This window comes from Diplotaxodon limnothrissa, linkage group LG4 (assembly GCF_057381915.1).
Source record: "Diplotaxodon limnothrissa isolate DT_005_m linkage group LG4, D_limnothrissa_male_GT1.1, whole genome shotgun sequence".
Classification (NCBI taxonomy): domain Eukaryota; kingdom Metazoa; phylum Chordata; class Actinopteri; order Cichliformes; family Cichlidae; genus Diplotaxodon; species Diplotaxodon limnothrissa.
The window spans coordinates 27,604,014-27,624,250 of NC_140599.1; the positions used below are offsets into that span (position 1 = coordinate 27,604,014).

At 40.4% G+C, this 20,237-nt stretch overlaps 1 protein-coding gene across 1 annotated transcript; it reads right to left on the reverse strand.

The window, feature by feature from the left end:
* Positions 1 to 2,567: 2,567 nt before the first annotated feature.
* Positions 2,568 to 19,303, reverse strand: fbxl20 (F-box and leucine-rich repeat protein 20). The gene is made up of 16 exons (XM_085351788.1): positions 19,246 to 19,303; positions 18,823 to 18,988; positions 13,798 to 13,859; positions 12,908 to 12,962; positions 12,716 to 12,790; positions 11,706 to 11,800; positions 11,500 to 11,568; positions 11,319 to 11,414; positions 10,802 to 10,928; positions 9,993 to 10,067; positions 9,144 to 9,274; positions 8,705 to 8,765; positions 8,523 to 8,567; positions 8,378 to 8,434; positions 8,040 to 8,252; positions 2,568 to 5,959 (listed from the first exon to the last, which is right to left on the reverse strand). The coding sequence occupies exons 2-16, from the start codon at positions 18,862 to 18,864 to the stop codon at positions 5,852 to 5,854; spliced, it is 1,311 nt and encodes a 436-aa protein (XP_085207914.1). The 5' UTR covers positions 18,865 to 18,988; positions 19,246 to 19,303; the 3' UTR covers positions 2,568 to 5,851.
* Between the last annotated feature and the right edge of the window lie 934 nt (positions 19,304 to 20,237).

The following is a 20,237-nucleotide window of genomic DNA, read 5'->3' on the forward strand; positions in this document are numbered from 1 at the left end:
GCATGATTGGGGCATTTTTATTTGTTACAACTCTACCGGGATTCATTTAGTCTAAATCAAGACTGACGGCCACGGGCGGAAGCTTATTCAAAACCCAAATATACATTAGCTTAAAATTTTCTCTGTTCTGGAGTAAAAGCAAGAGCAGCACTTCATTCTGCTGCTCGGATTTTGCGTCTTGAGAGTGTGTGTGTGTGTGTGTGTGTGTGTGTGTGTGTGTGTGTGTGTGTGTGTGTGTGTGTGTGTGTCAGAGCTGCTGTTTAATTCTATGCGCCTCCATGGTGCAGCCATAGACGCGTAGTTACAAATAGTAAGTGTGATTACATACAGTAACTCACAGACACGGATATCTTTTAAAAATATATTGTGATTTTAAGGCTATACATTAGATAGACATGCAAAAAGGAATTAAGAAGCCACAAGAACACACAAGACGCTAGAGAGCCTTCTGCTGCTTGATTAAGCAGTGAATCAGAGCAGGCATCTTCCTCTTCAGAAGAAGAGCAATGAGTATAGGCTGAGCTGTGTTAGAATTATTCGGAGTTTTAGAGAAACTATATTGAGACAATTTTGTTCTGTTATCATCCATTCCTCTTCATTTTCTGCCTGCACCCTACAGCAGTGAATACTGAAAGTGTGGCTACCAGCTGCTGCCCACAGAATTAAAGCTTAATTTAAAGTGGCATCAGTATTGCTACCTGCTTTTAAATGCAATCTCATTTCCTACCTGGTTTAATCAGCGTTCTGGGACAAGTTCCTATTGCTTCTCTCCTTTATAAAACACACAGGTGACAGACAGGGTGGGTTAAATAATAATGGCATTTCAAAAGGAGTTCAATGCTAATATTAACAGAGTGGCATGGAGAAGGACTTCTAAATTTGATTCAAGTTTTTTTTCCTTCTTCTTCTGTCTGCAAAGCGTTTTTTCTCCAAAGGCTGACATCAAAGTTTCCTGTCAGAAACTCTTTGGGCAGGGGTGTGCTAGAGAATGGAGGAAGAAGAAAGGCTACGAGAGGAAGCCTCTGTTATCACATTCATTATTGCTTCACTCAGAGCCAGAGAACAGCACACAACAGAGTGACTGCTGGAAGTTTTAAAAAAAGAGAAACCCAAAACAAAAAAGCATTCAGTTTTCTAGTGTATAGCAGTGTCTGCTGTTAAAAATAAACTTAAGTTAAATATCTCGGTGCAGTGTTGTGCTATGAGCTGTGATCTGATCCAACAATGTTTGAACTCAGAACAGCTGAGAGAGCTGAATGAGGGAAACACACACACTCATTTCAATTTTCCCCTCAAAGCTACTCACCTTTCATCCTCCATGTGATACCCCAGGTGCCAGAACACGCCCCGGCTAAAAATGAACATTAAAACGGAGTGAAAACACATTTGATCTCTTACTGATTTAGACACATGAGGAAACAATGGGAGGATGAGAGGAACAAAATGAGTCCCATGCGGCGGAGGACAGATCCCAGTCCTGACAGCGGTCGTCATGGTGCAGCTACAGGACCAGGGCTGCAGCTCTTTCCATCGCATTAAATTGATACAGATTGTTCATCTGCTCCTCCACCTCAGACATCTGAATGTAAGTGCAAACAAACATAGCTGCATGACTTTGCATGCAGTATGTTGTGAGCTCACATTTGAACCCACAGTCACCAATGTGACAATGTTTTTCACTATACCCAACTGCTTGTCTGCATTTGTGATTAAAATACTTTTATAATAAGCTCGATCTCGAATAAAGGATACAATCAGACCTTTTTAAAGACTGTCACTGACTTTGAGGCTCTGGTAGCCTGACCTGAGTCTTCAGATAACTGTTTTTTTAATATATTGTAGAAATGTTATTGTAGCCATGTAGACAGCCTGAGGAGTTACATGTATATATGAATACCTGACAAATTAATTAAGGCATACAGGAAGAACTTATGTCTTTGGATTCATCTCTAGTCACACTAACATTACAGGAAATCAAGAAATAAATTTAGACATGTATTAATGCTATGCTAAACACGAAAAAGTATTGTTCATATTTCAAATGTTTGCTTTTTGCTGTAAGGCTTTTCCATGTTTGGAAGAGACTTTAGGGCACGTCATGTTAGGAGTGCAGGGGTATTGGTAGATATTTAAAAATCAGAGGAGGATTCATTTTATTTCAGTTTCAGGGTTTTTGTGCATTTTGGCTCACGTTTTCCATTATGATTGAAATCAATACCACCTGTATTTTTCCTTTACGACAGCCACATTTACTTCTATTTGACACGTAGCTAAAGAAAAAAAAAAAAGAATTAAAAAAAATTATATTAATAATAATTATATATTCCAGTCTGGGGCTTCTAGTTTAACCAGTTTTTTTCCTAACTGAAGCAAGTCAATTACTTATTGAATAATTGATTCAGAACTGGATCCTGAAATAAGCTGAGAGCTGAAATCATAGCAGCAGAGAGGAGAGTGGCTCATTGCTGCCATCTACTGCTGCGATGATAAACCACCATTAACCACAAAGTGAGAACAAGGCGCAAACAACTCTTAATAATATAGGTATATATTTATTCATACGTACATATTCATTTATAATCGGTTAATTGTAAAAAAAGAAAAAAAGAAAAAAAGAGATTTACAGTAATTTAACTACAGTCATTGTCAAAACTTTTTTTTGTTTAAATATCTCAGGTGCCAATCTACCCTGAACACACACTTGTAAGTTCACCTGTTGCCCTCTGCCTCTGTCCTTATCCACAACCTTACTCCAGTGTTTAGGATCAAACAAACGGACCCAGAGCGTAACAGCTCGACTTCTGTGTAAACTGGTGGAAGATCTGACACACGCACACACAAAGGTGTTTTGTTACTGTAAGGGAAAATAAGTCTGGTGTTTTGCTGTGTAGAGCCTGTAGTGTATTTCTGTACCATGAAAAAAGAAGGAAAAAAAAAAACAAACAAAAAAAAATAATAATAATAATAAAAAACAGGTGACAAGTCATTTCTTTTGTACATATATAAAACCTTCAGGAGCAAGTTGAGTACTATTAGTTGTAGTCCGTGTTGTCGGCATGCGTTTATGACTTAACTGGTGCACGACGAGGACAAGCAGATTTGACATCCCAGCTCACAGACTAGATTCCCTGACTTTCTTTTTCCTTGAGTTAACAGTCTTAAAACCAGAGCACAGTGACAGAGTGCATTACATTACTCCACCATTTTGACTCTTGGTTCTTCTCTAATCCCCCATAAACCCCATTCAAACAAAACAGATCAGACTGGATTACACTGGATTCATCTCGGCTTGTATTATCCTGCTTGTCATAGCTGTCAAATCGCACGCACGCAGACACACCGAACAGAATCATCACTCTGCATTTTGCGTGATAGATGCCTGTTGCTGAGCACATCAAAACCAAAGCACAGGGGCATTTGCAGGTAATCAAAATTTTGCAGTGAGTTTTCCTGTTTTTGTTGTATTGAAGCATTTGGATAGGTGCATTATGGGACGGATCCCATTTGGAACGGCAAGGCATAAAAATGAAGAAGAGAAAAGCACACTTAACGGGGGGGAAAAGAAAATCTTTCCGTCCTTCTCCTTGATGGAAACATTCAATAAGCAGACCGTACGTCATACATACACGTCATTGTGACCGTTAGCCCTAGATTAAAAGAAATTAAAAAATAAATCTGACTCACATTTAACATTTCAAACAATTGCACTGGTGCGAACACTTCTCCTGGACAAAGACTACACTCTGGACATTAACAATAAACTCTGGATAAAAACAAACTCCATCAGATCAAAACTAAGGACTGGAAGAGGGCTCAAACTCAACTTGGAGACACTGAACTTGTGACTTCAAACACAAACAGGCAGAATCCAAACCACAGCAAAACAGAAAAACAAAGAAAGCTCCAGAGGAAAATCGTGTAGAGGAGAAAGCAGTAAAAGACACATTTATAAAATGAAAAGGGAACAGGAGATAATGAATGAAGCCGGTGCAAGTGTAGGACAAGATAATCCATAAGAAAAGGCGCCAATACTTTAAAGGGCAGGGGAGGGGGCTGAAGTCCATTATAGCCCTCTTTTGTGACAAAAATCATTCCATCATATCTGTCAGCAGGCCAGAGCTGTGCGCTCAAGATTCAGTCAACTTCCTCCACCAGTCTGATCTGGTTGTAACCTCCTGCAGCATCACTGGTCCCAGACAGACTGAGGAGGTCACAGGTGGCAGGGTGCAGCACACTATCACTCCGTCCCCTGAAAGGCCTCATAGAAGTTGAGAAGTCGCAGATGCCACTCCAACATCAAGCACATCCTTCCGCCACTGCGTGGGGTTCACCAGTTCCTCGTCATTGGAACCATCAAGGACTCGAAAACAAGCTTGACTTAATGAAATCAAACTAACTGAAAATAGCTTTACTTTGATTGTTTTCAGTTGGCTTTTTCTTTCCATTGTCCTGGTCTGACACCATGAATTAATGCGGTCGGACCTTTTTTGTTGACAAAAGAGAAAAGAAAAAAAAAAAAAGTATCTTTTTAACGTCTTCTTTTGTTGACATGAGCCTTCACATGCCAGCATCAGTTTGTTTCACTCCATATCGAGTACTGGGTCATTTTTTTTTACTCTCCAAAAGCTCCAGCACATATTCTCACGCACATCTGCACGTAAACAAGCATGCTCGAGACTCCTCAGAAAGACTCATCGACGGTAATTTCTGCCCCGTCTCATATCATCATGTTGCTGTTTATCTGGCTTCAACTCTCTGACTCCCGCAGTCCTCACATATTTACATTGAGATTTTAAAAAACTAGAGGTGTTACATGCAACATTTGGCATCTTCTCAAGTCCCCACTTGTAAGCCTTAATTGTCCATTTTTAGAAAAATATTAAACTTTGTCTTCTTTTTTATTTTTCCTCTGCACTATATTGAAGCTTCTGATTGTAACAGAGAGAGACAGAGAGAGGTGAGGGCATATTCGCTGCAAGCGCAGTGTATGCGTTAATTGAGGATTTTTTTTATTTATGTGTGTGTGTGTGTGTTGTTAGTTGTTAGTAGTCTTCAATTTTGAGATGCCGGTTTTGCAAAGTGTCTCATCATTGCTTTATTGTAAGTGCAAATAGCTGCAAGTATTCTTAATAAAATAACATTAAAAAAATCAAAGTTTCTGCTGCATTCTTGTGGGGATGTTGGCAGTTAGGTGGCTACATCGCTGCCCCTCTTTTGAAATAAACAGCCTGTAGAACCAAGCGAACACTGGTCGTACTCAAGTGCAGTTCCTGTCTAGAGGTAGCTGTTGAGTTGACCTTTAAACACTAAGGGAATTGTGTTTGGGAGTTTGAGTGGGATCTTTCAGCCATGTTTAAAAGCTCAAAGTGCTTGATAAGTAAAAAGCTGTAATGGTTTTCCGTTTGAAAGACGGACTCATTCGTTAGGATTTTTTGTTGTACTTCATTTGATGACGAGTTAAATCCCTCAATGGTGATAACATTTTTTAAAACATAAAACTTCTTTGTAATACTGGTGTGTCCACTGAACACAGCCCACGAATGTCCTCCAAAAGTTAATCTGTGTAAATGTGTCTCTTCACTTGAGCTTGTATTAAAGCCTATTGTATATGTTCTGTTTGTGTGCAGTGGTAAGATTTAAGAACGTTTTGGGGAAGGTTACCCAAGACCCTGTAGTGTTGTTTGGCTCTCTCCCTCTCTCTGCAGCTCCAAAAGGGGGACACACCAGCATGTAGTCTGTGACAAGGGGCCAGGAGTGGTGGGGGGGGAGCAGGTCAGGGGTCAAGTGACTGGCTGCAGGGAGCATGTACGAGGGACACAGCGAGAGGGAAGAGGGGGCTGTTCGCTTTACATCATAGCAGGACACAGCAGCGGCAAAACCTCTGACGGCTGCCCCCGACTGAGGGGGGTGGAGTGACAGGAGCGAAGTATGCATGCACTTTGATGTTAGGCAGATGAGTCTGTAGTAAAAAAACATAAACGAGAGAGAAACAGATGGAAATGTATTAATCGCTCGTACAAATATGTGGAAAGCTGTTCTGGGACATTTAGTACACCAGTAGCTATAGCTTTGCTGCAAACCTCAAGTTTATTTTTGTTTCAGTAATCAAAAACGATGTCAAACTGCTGTCGACACAGTCAGGCTATGTCTGATTTTCATTCAAAGACTAACATAGGATTCAGTGAAGTCTGACTTGATCTGGACAGAGTGTTCACTCACTGCTGTCAAGGAGACAGTTTGTTTTTCACAGCTTAAGTTTTGATTCATCACTTCATGTGGGTGGATCGATGACTCAGACAGAGTTTCATTTGGACAAAATGCATGAATCTGTGTTGTCTGATTCCACCCTCTGCATTACATCTATACTTCGTGATCATGCTGATGAGGAGGAAAGGTTAGAGAGCACCAGTCTAACCTCCTACATCAATAGTGATAGTAGTTTGCATTTTCAGCATTCTTCTGTAAAAGGACAAATGGCTTGACTGACAAAGCAACTCTAAGAATGCAATACCTTTGTGGTAGTGTTTGTGCTCTTGCTACACAGCATTGTTTACAAAGGTAAACAACTAAACATCCATAGTGGTTTCACACAAGAACTCTGGACAATGTCGGGAGAATCAAGTCCAGACATTGTCTTTAGTTGTCCTTTTCCTTATACATTACACATGACAGGAGTTGTCTGTTTTACTTGTTACAACTACTTGAAATATTCTGTATGCTTTTTACAAAGCCTGGTGCCTGGGTAGAGCATACACCAGTGACAAAACTCAACACACAGGTTAATCACACAAACTTTGTGCTAGGTAGTTAAATGTCTGCTCTAGCTGAGACAGACATTTGGATTTTAACAAATGATGTGAAAAAAAAAAAAACACGTTTTTTTGTTTGTTTGTTTTTTACAAAAAAAAATCCTGTAAAAAAAAACAAAAAAAACTACACACCCATCCCATGATTCAATAAATTGTTGAATCGTCTTTAGCAGCAATAAACTGAATCAGTTGTTTTCAAGATGACTTTATTCATCTCTAACATTGCTGAGGAGGAATGTTGGAGGAGGAATGTCGCACCCTTCTTTACAACACTGCCTTTTTTATGCACAGCTCGCTTAAAGTACGGCCACAGCATTTCAGTCAGGTTTACGTCTGGACTTTGGCTGTGCCTTTGCAACACCATGATTCTTTTCTTTTTCAGTCATTTTGTTGTAGACATGCTGCTGTGCTTGGGATCATTGTCCTGCTGCATGACCCAGTTTCAGCTCAGAGTTAGCTTTTGGACAGATGGCCTCACATTTGACTCTAGAATATGTTGGTATACAGAGGAGTTCATGGTCAACTCAATGGTTGCAAGGTGTCCAGATCCTGTGGCTGCAAAATGTTTAAAAGTTACATACTGCTAATATGCAGTACTTTGTTTCCACCATACATGCTCACGCTGATCTTATCTGAAATTCTTCCAGATGCCTTGTGATTTATTCAGACGCAAATCTGCAAACCTAAGCCATGCTGCCTATTTTTAGAGAGAAAAGGCTTTCTACTGGCAAACCTTCCAAACAAGCCATGTCTGTTTAGTGTTTTTTATTTCTGCCCAATTGTCCTGTCATGAACATTGAAAATGCTTACTGAGACCTGCAGTGTCTGAAATCTAGTGCTTGGGTTTTCTTTGCATTGTGTCATCTTAGTGAAAATTGACTGGAACGTCCACTCCTGGAAATACCATGAAACATCACTACGAACTCTACTATGAAACATCTGCTTTCATAGTGGGGGTCACATTTGCTGATGATCAGTTAAACAAGTGCATTTGACTCGCAACACCCGGCTGCTACTTAATCAAGAAGAAGCAGTAAGGATGTATTTAGGGTTTTTTCCCCACAGGGCTGCTTACAGTCCTATGAAAATTGTGTTTTTCACAAGTGTGGTAAGATTTATTCAGTCAAAAAGAAATTGAATACATTTACATCAGCAGTACAATTTGTGTTTACCATACATTCTGCAACTGAACACCAGCAGTGCTCATTACTCGCAGCCCACACAACTCACCCTTAGTCTCTTAATACCGGCGCGAGTGATCTGCTGGCAGTCATAGAGCTCGATGCGATCCAGACTATGGCAACTCTTCAGGTGCTCCAGTGAGGCATCTGTGATCAGGGGGCAGTTGTCCAGCTCTATCACCTCCAGACGGTCGTGAGCACAGGGGCCGCTGCCGAGGTGTCTGATGCCATCATCAGTAATCAGCTCACAGTGGGACAGACTCTGCAGGAACATTGTGGTACCAATACAGATGCTCTATTACTAAACTGTCTATGAAAACAGCCATGACATTATGCTTGAAAATGCTGCAGGAGCAAAATATGTTTGAGTGGCAAGCACACACTTACCAGGACTTGCAAACGGGGGCAGTGGATAGATAACTGGATGAGTGTTCCATCTGTGATCTGATGCAAAAGTGAAAGAAACAAAATTCTCTTAAGCGAAGAAAAGGAGAAAACAGTTCAACCATTATATACCATATTGTTTATTTACCTGCACACATTCTTCTAAATCCATCTTCTCAAGCTCGTGACAATTCTATAGAGAGAAATAACAGAGAAGAAAAGAGATTGCATAATCACTATGGATTTATGCATTTTAAAGGATTTTGTTGGATCCAAAGTTCTGCTTGCCATTTATCTGCAATGCAACCAAGAGGCAGACACCACACTCACCCTTGCTAATGTAGTGAAGCCCACGTCTGTAAGCTGAGAGCAGCGAGCCACTTCTAATATTCTAAAAGGAGGAACACAATGAAGAGTTATACAGTTGAAGGATCACTTAGAGTCCAAAATTTTGAGTTCTTTCACACTTAAAAAGGTAACTGGCTCTACAGTCACAGGCCTCAAGATATCTGTACTGCAGACGGGTCAGTGTAATATCTTTTATTTCCATTCCATTACCTCAATCCTGCAATCTTTAAGCTTAAAATGAGAATTCAGGTCTTTCTTTTTGGAATTTGAAAGCGTATGAACAGTCTCCCGAACATCAGGCAGCCAGGACAAACACTCTTGAAACAAAGATTAGTTGGATTTTTATGTAAAACAAATTAAATATTTTGCAGTTTCTCGCAAAACTCAGAACAAAGTTTGATGTGTAGGTGTGTGACGTCACCTGAGGCGGGGGCAGTTCTGTCCCAGAGCATGCAAGATGGCATCTGTGATGTTGCCACAACCTGACACACACAGAGACTGCAGGCGGTGACAACCCCGGCAAATTGTGATGAGCCCCTCATCTGTGATCTGCTGCTCACAGAAAGACACAGTACGTGTTTGTGTATGAGGGAAGTGAATCAAATCAACATCCACTGTGAAATGTAAAAACATGCCAGGCAAAACTTCTCTGTGTTGTGCTCTCTGGTAGATGTGCAAAAGCAAACAGTGTACAACCCTGTGTCCAAAATCAGTTATACAAACTATAACGAAAAGCAGAATAATATCAAAGTGTCAACTTCATATTAATATGAAAGCATCACTTTCTTTGGGATGCTCTTTATTTACTAGGTTAAATACAAACAGTTTGTATTTAACCTAGTTCTGTTTTTATTTTTAATTACCCTCTTTTCCATTTGAGCATTTACCCACCACAACCGTCAAGAAATATTTAATCAAATTCATAAAGAGCATACATTTTAAAAAATTAGTTTTAACAATTGATATGGTGTCTTTCTACTACTGTCGATATTGTTGTAAAATGATTAAAAGTAACACATTTTAGTTTTTTTATTATATTGGTATGTGGTGTTTTAGAAAACTCATAATATACATGTTAAGAACAGGTAAAAGAAAGCTTGCTTAGAAAAAGAAAACAAAAAGAAAGCTATAGTGAAACGATGACAAAAATCAAAGACGAGATATGAGACGAGAAAGAGATGCAGAGGGGACTAACTGGATTGTGTGAGCAGGCTTTAGGGTCTGGATGTCCGTGTTCTGTGTTTCTTCTATTCTTGTTAAATGTACTTACTGAGCATGTCTGCAAGTTCAATGTGACCAATTCCGGACAGTGAGCTCCGATATGCTTTAGGGCCTCGTCTTCTAGCTGTGGAAAAGATTGGGAAGCATTGGGAAAGAAAACTGATATCTCAATAAGGAATTTCATAAGAGAAAAAGACTAAATCAGCGCAGACTGTTCTTTTTATTTATTTATTGGGTTTTTTGTTGTTTTTTTTTTTAATCCAATGTCTGTCCCTGATGGTATGCTTTGTTGCATGGGAAAATTTTTCTTTTATGTGTGCAGCTGCCACTTTTTCTTGCAATAAATAAGAAGAACTAGTGAAAGGGAAGATGACAAAAAGTCTAAGATTAAAGTGGACCCTATTCACTACAGTGTTGACTGATAGAAAACAGAGCACCTAAGAAGTCACTACTTTGACTTATAAAAAAAGTTTTATAATAATAATGCATTGGATTTATATAGCGCTTTTCAAGGCACCCAAAGCGCTTTACAATACCACTATTCATTCACTCTCACATTCATACACTGGTGGAGGCAGCTACAGTTGTAGCCACAGCTGCCCTGGGGCAGACTGACAGAAGCGAGGCTGCCATATCGCGCCATCGGCCCCTCTGGCCATCACCAGTAGGCAAGTAGGGTAAAGTGTCTTGCCCAAGGACACAACGACCAGGACAGAGAGCCCAGGGATCGAACCGGTGACCTTCCGGTTACAGATGCGATTCCCAACCCCCTGAGCCACGGTCTCCCCAATGTGTTCAATAAAATGTTACACATAATGAAATTGCCAGCAACTTATTATAACATAATCACGTGTGTACCTGGGTGCAGCCCTTGAGGAAAAGACATTTGAGACCAGGGCAGGAGCGCACCAGGGCCTGGATGCCATCCTTCGTGACTTGATCACACCAGGAAATGTTCAGCTGCTCCAGCAAAGGACAACCCTCACTGAGAATAGAACAAAGAAAAGGGTGAGCAGCGGAAACTTGCAAAGAATGAAAGGTGCAATGACAATTAGGGGAAATGTTAAATGCATAACAAAATTGAAATCTTCTCACATTATTCGTATCTCTTCTGTGACTTGTGTAGGTTTAAAAAGAAAAAATGAATCACAGCCAACAAGTAGTACATAGGATTGAAGGGACTTATTAAGCTAATTTCCGGCTTCATATATTTATTCTGGAACTCAGCTAAATGGTCATGTTTAATAGAAGGTATTCACCACTGTAACATTATGTTTGAGAGGGACAAAAAAGAACAGACATAACAGGTTCACTTTGATATATGTGCTTTAAAATTAGTGGGAAAACAGCATATCAAAATAACAACTGGCCATACCTGAGCGCTTTGAGTGAAAGGTTGGTGATGGAGGTACACGAGGCGAGGTCCAGGTGCTTTAGCTTTGGACAAAACTTACTGAGGCTATTACACGTGCTGCAGAAGAACAATACAGTGATAAAAAGTGTATTATGATATGTTAGATACATTAACCGCACTGCTGCATGGACTGTTACTATACCTGTCTGTGATCTTGGTGCAACCGTTCAGATTAAGCACCTCAATGTTCCTGCAGTTCTGTGAGAAAGTCCTAAAGAGAGAGAGAGAGAGAAAGAGAAAAAGAAACATTTGTGTGATATCAGTCATTCTGCACTTCTCTCATTATCTCCCCTCAGGGTCTGAACTAGTATGAGAATTTCAATTAGGCGAGGTCCTCACTAAACTCACCTCAGGGCACTGTCACCCACACCCAGGCAACCCCGCAGGCTCAGCTTCCTAAGGAATCCCCCACATCGCTTTGAAATATTCTCCACCACTCGACCCTGCAACAAAAAGAAACATACTCTTTCTGCTGTATTTGTTTCTACAGCACCTTTAAAGTACCGAGTATAAAGTGACATATAAGCTGCGATCATAAAGTTCACAGACTCCACCTAAAACAAACAAAGATGACACACATGGTTTACATTTGGCTCATTTACTCTTCAAGATCAACTCCTCTTGCACTAGAAAGCCTCCCAGCCATTTTTACATTGGTCTCTTAGAGTTCATCGCAGGTCACGTTCGCATAAACCGCATATCTGCGATTTCTCTGTGGATCTCAAAACTGACACAGCATTAATGTGTTCTGGTGGTTAGAAATTGTTCTGTGACTCACAGACCATGGCTGCTTATAAGGGGAGTACAACCAGGAGCATACTGGTCATTATTTATTTATTATTTTTTACACATTGATGGGGTTGAGAATTCATCTTGCAGGGTTAGACTGTCAAAGTGGAGTTCTACTATTCCCCAGAGCTGTTCTATGGAGGACATATGACTGAAATAACCTAAACTGTGGTACTAAAAATGCAGTTTTACACCATACCCAAACAGTTTTCACCCACAAACCATCCTGCTCATCAAATTAGTCTCTGACTTCATCATCTTCTTCACAATTAAAACTATGTTGATACTGGGATAGGCTCAAACCTAGGGCCATAGATGGTTATTGATACACCCAAGGAGATCCAAACAAACTGCAAGCTGAAGATCCAGTGAAGGTGATAAAAGTGGAACTTCCAGGCGGGGCCCAAAAAACATAGCAACTGCACTTTAAGGGGCACAGTTCTGTGTAAGAAGACTACCATGAAGGGCAGATGGGTCAAATTTGAAGCATGATTTCGTTTTTAATATTTGGAGTTGCAAACATTTATGATCGCATCTGTTAGTAATAAGATATAATGAAATGAACCAACTTCAATGTCCCTCTGAAAGTCAAAGAGGTCGATTCGTTGCCAGTTGCTGCCATCCAAGGCCAGAACATTCCAGGACTAAAAGCAGGGAGCGGAGGGGAGTGGACAGAAATTCTGAGTTATTTAGCATGCACACGCAGAACACATACTATAACTGAAACCACACACACGCACACCTTGTGAACACAGACTCACCCGTGAGACCTGGGCACAGCGACAGAGTGTCACCACATCCAGAAAGGAGAAGATTCTAGAAGACAGACAGGGACGGTTTAGAGACCATGATCCCCGCTGCCAGAAGCTTCCTCTTTACTGCCCTCAACGCAACCCTGTGTGTGCTTCCCCTAACAGCAGAGTGGTGTTGACTAAATCAGCTAATATTGCTTTTACTGTCATCAAAATACATTTCCCTGCTTGCAGAACAGATATGTTTTCTTAAAGTGAGGTCCTGACGGGGAAAGCATTTCTTTCTAAGGAATATAGTTGGATACCGATTAGAGGATCCTACAATGCAGCAAAAAACTGAATTGGGGTTGAAGCAGGGATGCAGTGAGTTGCAGCAGTCTGCCAGCCTCACAAATCACAGCACTGCACCAGGCCAAGCAGCACAGAGTCAGCAGCCGCAACACAGACAGCTTGGCTGGCAAGGCCGAGGTTTGAGTTATGGCCTTCATTTGCTGTTTGCTAAGAGGCTTGTGAGCACCCCCCCCCCCTTTTTTTTCTCTCAAATCAATTTAAAAGTTTTATAACCACGAGCACCTGTTTGTAATTATGCTTTTAGCACTGGTTGAGCAGTGGGTGTGTAGAGCCAAGAGAAATTGGCATCCTAGTGTTTGGAATCTTTGTTTAAAAAGGGCAAGTGAACATAAACGATATGATTGTGAGACACACAATATTTGCGTGTGTTAGGGTAACACACAGAGGATGGAGGTGCTGCCTTTGAGTATGATTTTGTGCCGTAGTAAAGTCATGAATGTGACTGTGGAAATTTCAACATGCAAATTTTGCTTTCCTCAAAAAACAAACAATAAAAAAAAAACAAAAAAAACTGCAAGTAAGTTAAAGTGCATCAAAACGTCACTCACCTTAGCAACAGCTCTTTAGGTAACTTCTTATTGATGACTGCCTCGTCACTATTTGTGAACATCTAAAAGGGTGGAGAAGATAATATCAGTCCTGGAGGCTATCACAAAGTGACTGGGGCCCCTTTCATCCCCTCTCCTCACTCAAGGACGGCCCCAACACATAAGCAAGGATAAAAGATCATAATCTCATCAGCTGAGATGGATTCAATGTCAATTCCCAGAAAACACAAAGGGTGACAGAAGATAAACTAACACAGGCCACAGCGAGGTGGGACTTTGTACTGTCAACTACAAGGCTGTGATGGCCTATGCTTTCATCTTATCTTTCCTGCATGCATATCCGTCTTAGTACACGTGCTACTGAGTAAGACCCAGTGTTCAAAACAGTAAGTACTGAAACTTTAAACTGGAATTGGTTACAGTACCATATATTTTTGTGACTCTAAGACAAATAATTCGAGCTTCAGCAAACAGCTAAATGGGTTTCCACACAAATAACTGCATGCTGTGTGAGCACAAATTTGACTCCAATTCAGAGAAAAAAAGTCACAGTAAACAAAGAGACAATAAATTTGCATTTATTGAGTCCCAGCTACACACACCCTTCTTACTGAGGAATTTAGGGTTCCCATAATTTGTGGGAAATGATACTGTGCTAAATCACTGAATGCAAGATGTTGAGACAATGGTCCTTGGAAACACGTACTCAATCACAACAGGATGAATGAAGTAACATCTGGCTCAATCCATTTTTCTCCAAACATTCAGAAAACAAAACGTTTATACCAGGGGCGGATCTGGCTTGTAAATAAAAAGTGGCAGAAGGCACATGTTAATTACATGAGGTAAAAGATTTATGACAAGATCAACAAGGTGTTTGTCAATTCTTATTTGCACTACTTGATAGAAACAAATACCACCAATTCCAAAAAGAAAGATTTATTTACCCCGTTTTAACAAAGGGAATGATTTAAAGGTCCCAACAGAGTTCTATTTTGATTATTGGTGTGTATCCTGAAGCCACACAATAGCGTCAGATTTTGAGGGACGTGCACATAAACCCATTCATCAACTCACAAAAACAGACTGTCACGTCTGCCAGTTGAAATTGAGGCCTGGATCTTTACGAAGCACACAAACGCGCACACACAAATAAGGCATCTTGGGGTCAAAGCTGTTCTATGTCTTTCTGATAAAAACAAACTCTTTCTCAAGCTGCACACACACACACTCACACAGCTGTATGCGGGGGCTGCCTGCCAGCGCAGACGTGTAAAATTTTGAGGGAGTAAGAAGGGACAGACATTTTCTGTTTGGATTTGGGGCAAATTGACTCTGACAGCACGCCTTCCAGAGCGTTGCTTTCTGGCCAAATAATCCAGGGCCGTTTCAAAAGAAGCAGATGTCCGTGGTCAACAGCCATACACAGTACCCTTTTGTAATCTACCATAAAATGATGCAGTATGAATGTGACCATTATGTTTTGGCCACTGCTCAGTTATAAACAGTAATGCAGGGGGTTAAAACAAACAAACAAACAAAAAACAAAACAAGCTGGGTGTTCTGTAGTTTGTAGTAAACCACTGCAGAGGCAAAGGGTAATTTTATTTTTAGGAAATGTGTAAATATTCCTTCCTGGTAATAAATAATTAAATCCTGGTCGTTTAATCGATAGGAGGGGCTTATATTTGAGTTTTAGGTTATTATTGCATACATGCACTGATTGAATTAGGCACAACTAAATATGGTGAAGTCAAGGAACCTGTTTAAGGTCAGAAATTTAAACCAGTTTAAACCTCCAAAATAGTTGTTTACATACTCTTTCTAATTAGTGAATACAATGAGTGGCCATTTAAGTATCTATTTTTCCAGTCTGTTGGGTGGTCTTTTGTTAACAGAATAAAAGTGCAACAGCTCAGTGCTTGCAGCAGAGCTGTGTATTTAACACAACTTCCTTCCCTGCCTTTCAAAATAAAACACTCACTGGCAGACTGCATTTTTGATGACTTACCAGCCAGCATATTTGGTTTCAAGCTTCTTATAACTAACCACCAAAACCTAAAAGCTACTGAGCATACCATTTGTTAAATTTGCTTGGAATTATAATCCTAGGTTAGTGAACAACAAAGGCTTTGTTTAGCTCATATCACAAGTTAAGCCCAACTGATAGATTACTTGGCCAATATCATCAACTGACAGTAGCAGACGCTGTCGATCCCTGCCACGGTGTGACCACACTCCTATCGCCAATTTAGAATGACCAATTAACCCAACTTCCATTTCTCTGACCTGCAGTATCTGTGAGCCACGGGGGCAAACGAGCAAATTCCACACAGAACCCAGGGCCTTCTCACTTTGAGATGACAGTGCTAAATGTTGCACCACCACAAACCACTTAAAAAAGTCAAAAACAAAAAACAACAGCTGTAATTTACAAAGCTTCACATAGTTTGTCCAGCTGAGCAGCTTCATTGTTTAGAACAGTTTCGATCCTTTTTGCAGAATCCCAGCCCTTCCCCATTCCCAAGGGGTCAAAGACTGCAGATATGTCAACAGCTAGAGTCTCACAGAGATACATTAAGTGTCCTTTGGCAATGGCATGAGGTTATAGGAACAAATATGACACATCATGCTTGCCACATATAAATGGTTGTTGATCTGAAAATATTTTACTTGTTATATATTCTATTTATAAGTATTTTGTAAATATTTAAAACTATACTTATTTTTCTTTAACATATGCATTTATATTTCAGATTAGTCTTTACCTTATCAAGATACCAGGTTTATTTTAGATACATATTCCTATTTCTGTTACATTGACTTTAGTTTTTTAACTGTTGTAACTGAAGAATTTCCCCAAATCCTGACTTAATATTTACATCACATCTTATCTTAGCTTGTCTTAGTGGACCCCTTCACATAGTGGGTAAGAACAAACAGGACACAAACTGCAGTCTTCTGGATGGCAAACATCTAACTTTGGACTCAGTTTGTCACTCAGCATCTAATATTGTCAGGATTGGCATTGGTTCCTTGAAACACCCAAGTACAACTTGTATGTTCAATGGGATCTGATGGAACAGTAGTAGCTGATGCCCCCAACGGATCAGATCACGGCTAATCATTTGCTGGTGCAAAGTCCAGCGGCATCTTCACTTTAAGTTATTATCTAGTGTTTTGAATAGACTGCTTAAAAGTTAATAAGCAATGAAAACATCCATTTTCATACTGCTGGCTGATATGTCGATACCCAGATTTTTTATTTTTTTTACTTCCTAAAAATCAGATGTACGTAATCAGATGTATGTATGTATGTATGTATGTATATATATACACACACACACACACACACACACACACACAAAATGTAAAATAATTAGGCCCAGTCATATCTTAAAGCCTTCATAGTACATTGTTATGCTTATGTAGCATTTTGTTCTTAGACAGCAGGCTTACTTGTGTTTCCTGGAGTTTTTAAAAGTAGAATAGGAAGCAGAGCCTTCAACTATCCAGCTCCTGCAACAGGCTTAGGCTGCTGGGTGGCTTCCCATGATGCACTGACCATTTCCTCTTCACTCATTTCTTTTCACCCTCCATGTGTCCATACACCACAACTGCATGTTGGCAATTATTAAATTCAGCTTATCTCCCATAGTTTGCCTTTTCTGCCATCTCTCTCTGCTCCCACAACTGGTCACAGTGGATGGCTGTCCCTCCACGAGCATGGTTCTGCCAGAGGTTTATTTCCCGTTAAAATTCAGTGTTTCCTTCCCACTGTTGCCAAGTGCTCCCTCATTGGTGGTCATATTATCGTTGGGGTTTCTTAAAAAATTTGAAGATCTTTACCTTACAATATAAAAGTGTCCTGAGGCAACTGTTGCTGTGAATTGGTGCTATAATAGATCAAATGTCTTCAAGTTAAAAACAAACAAACAAGTACATAAATTTGTGAACTACACAAAACAACAACAAAACACAAAACCTTAACTACAGAATGTTTGAAAAATAGAAACTTTTATCTTGAAGGCAAAACATCGCCATTTCCGTTTCTCCCCTCTCCTAAATCCAGATACCTTTAAACAGCAGCTCCGCCGCAGCTGTCGGGCCAGAAGGTAACGGCCTGAGTCGTCAGCTGTTCACCGTTAAAAATAAATAAAACCACACACACAAATCCCACGCTAACTGGGGATTAAACAACATCAAATGCTCGGGCTATACAGGCCAATGTCAGTGGCCGGATACATTTGTTTGTATATAAGTTCGCACCAAAATATTGAGCTACGCTTGCGCGGCTGCGACACAAAGTTTATGGTAATAGCCTTGCATTGGGGGAAAAAAAACCCCAACAACGACACTGTAGGTAGACAGCGTACATATGGGCCTTTTGAGACGAGTGTAGGTTATGATGTGTGTTACACTGTAATAGCTCGGCACTATTTTCAGATATTTTGTGCTAACACCGGGTGCAGGTAGCAGACTGAGGCCACCACCGCCGCAGCGGCTATAGATATAGCATACATAACGAGGTCTCAAAAGAGAGAAGGGGGGAACATAACAATCCTGCATATGAGGATAATTTTAAGCAGCTTCTTTTCAAAGTGAAACCACTAAATCCTCCACTTCTGCTCATTATGTTGACGTGTGTCGAAGCTTTCCTCGGCGTGCTCTCTGTAGCCTCATTGTCTTTGTTTTGACGGCGCAAAGGGAAACGAGGACAACGTTTAAAGAGCACTCAAAATGCCTTGAAAGTGGCTGCGAGCAGCACGTCGGCTTTAGTGGAAAACACTAACGTGCGTCCTCTCCACGCCAGGCCTCGACAGCCTATATGTTGCTTGAACAACACAACAGTGTTTGACCTAATCCCAAATACTGACTGCGGAAGCTGCATCAATAGCCTCCCCATAAGCGCAGTTTTATAATAATTATAGCAACAGTCAACACGCAGGCCCGGATCGTAGCGGTTATATCGGCTATTTTTAATGTGTCTCAGTGACTGTCAGTTAATGGAAATAATTAACTCACCTCAAACCGGCTCCGCGAAACACCATTTACCTCCTTCCCCATGTCGGACGCTGGTAACCGACTCAATGGATTCGGTGTAGGCGCAGTAAAATGCAGATACGGGCCCTCTCCACGATTATCATGCTACCGTCCTCTCGGTAGCTCCGGTGGTTTGATGTATTTTGACCTGTACCACGAACCACAAAACCTCTTGTTACCGATAAAAACAAAATATATGGGTTACGAGCAGCAGCCAGCCAGCCATAAGCCACTTCTCTTATCAGCTCGATTCGCCCTCACCTCCTCCTCCCCCTATAAGCACAGCTTTCTTTCCATCCACACAATAGCCCGACAGCAGTGGGGCAGACTAAAATTCAGCCGGTACAACCCCTACATCCATAATAAATAAATAACATTAATATGAAAAATAATAAATATAATGACCTTGCTCAGTGCGCACTATTTCTTGCTCTCTGACTGCTCCTTTAACCAAAGCTCACAGAGGAGCAAATATAAATATCAAAGTGGGGTGTCAACCATTTGCCCGCACACGTAGCATGAATACCTATCGAGGGTTTGGGGCCACATGTGATAATTAAAAAGTTAGATCAGACTTAAAGTTCATACAGACTTTGTGAGAAAACATAGGCTAAAAAATTATGTTTCTCTTATAGTATGAAACAAAAACATCTAAAGTGAAGTGCATGTCTGATATGAGCACTGCCACTTTCCACTGTATTAAAAACAGTATTAAAACCAGAATAGAACCTGTGAGTTCGGCATTTTATTAACTATCAGTAACGGTTAACACTCGTTTTTAGATTATTCTATCTCATCTGCTGTTATTAAACATTCCAACTTTGTTATTGCAATAGGGAAACGCCACTTCCTCGTTTCTCCTCGGGCACACCCCTCGTCAACAGCGGGTCCAATCAGCATCCAAGGACGACAGCTCGTAATACTGCGTCATCGTAGAGCGTAAAACTAACACGCCAGACAACACTGAGCATCAATATATTTATAGCAAAGCTAGTGATAGCTAATATGTTCCCTTAATTTCTAATACGCAAATAGTAGTGTTTGACTGGGGTCTGGTGCTCTGTAACTTTAAGAAAACAGCTATTTTTAATTGAACAATTATCTCCTGATGCCCCTAAGGATAAAGAACCCCCTTTTAAAGTGTGTGTAAATAATATACTTTTTTGGGGGGTTTTTAATCCCAAGGTTTGAATTTGAAGAGGACCTTTGCATCTTTTGTTCTTTACTCACTGGCCACTTTATTAGATACATCTGTTCAACCGCTCTTTAATGCAGCTATTTAATCAACCATTTGCATGGCAACAACTCAATGCATTTAAGCTGCTAGAATTGTCAAGTAGACTTGTTGAAGTTCAAATTTATCATCAGAATGGAGAAGAAAAAGTTATTTAAGTGAT

Coding starts and splice junctions, on each gene's coding strand:
- fbxl20 (XM_085351788.1), bottom strand. CDS start 18,864: ATGGGGAAGGAGGTAAATGGTGTTTCGCGGAGCCGGTTTGAG. Junction 12,791..12,907: donor GCTGTGCCCAGGTCTCACGG/GTGAGTCTGTGT, acceptor CCCTGCTTTTAG/TCCTGGAATGTTCTGGCCTT. Junction 5,960..8,039: donor CCGGTATTAAGAGACTAAGG/GTGAGTTGTGTG, acceptor TTTTTACTACAG/ACTCATCTGCCTAACATCAA.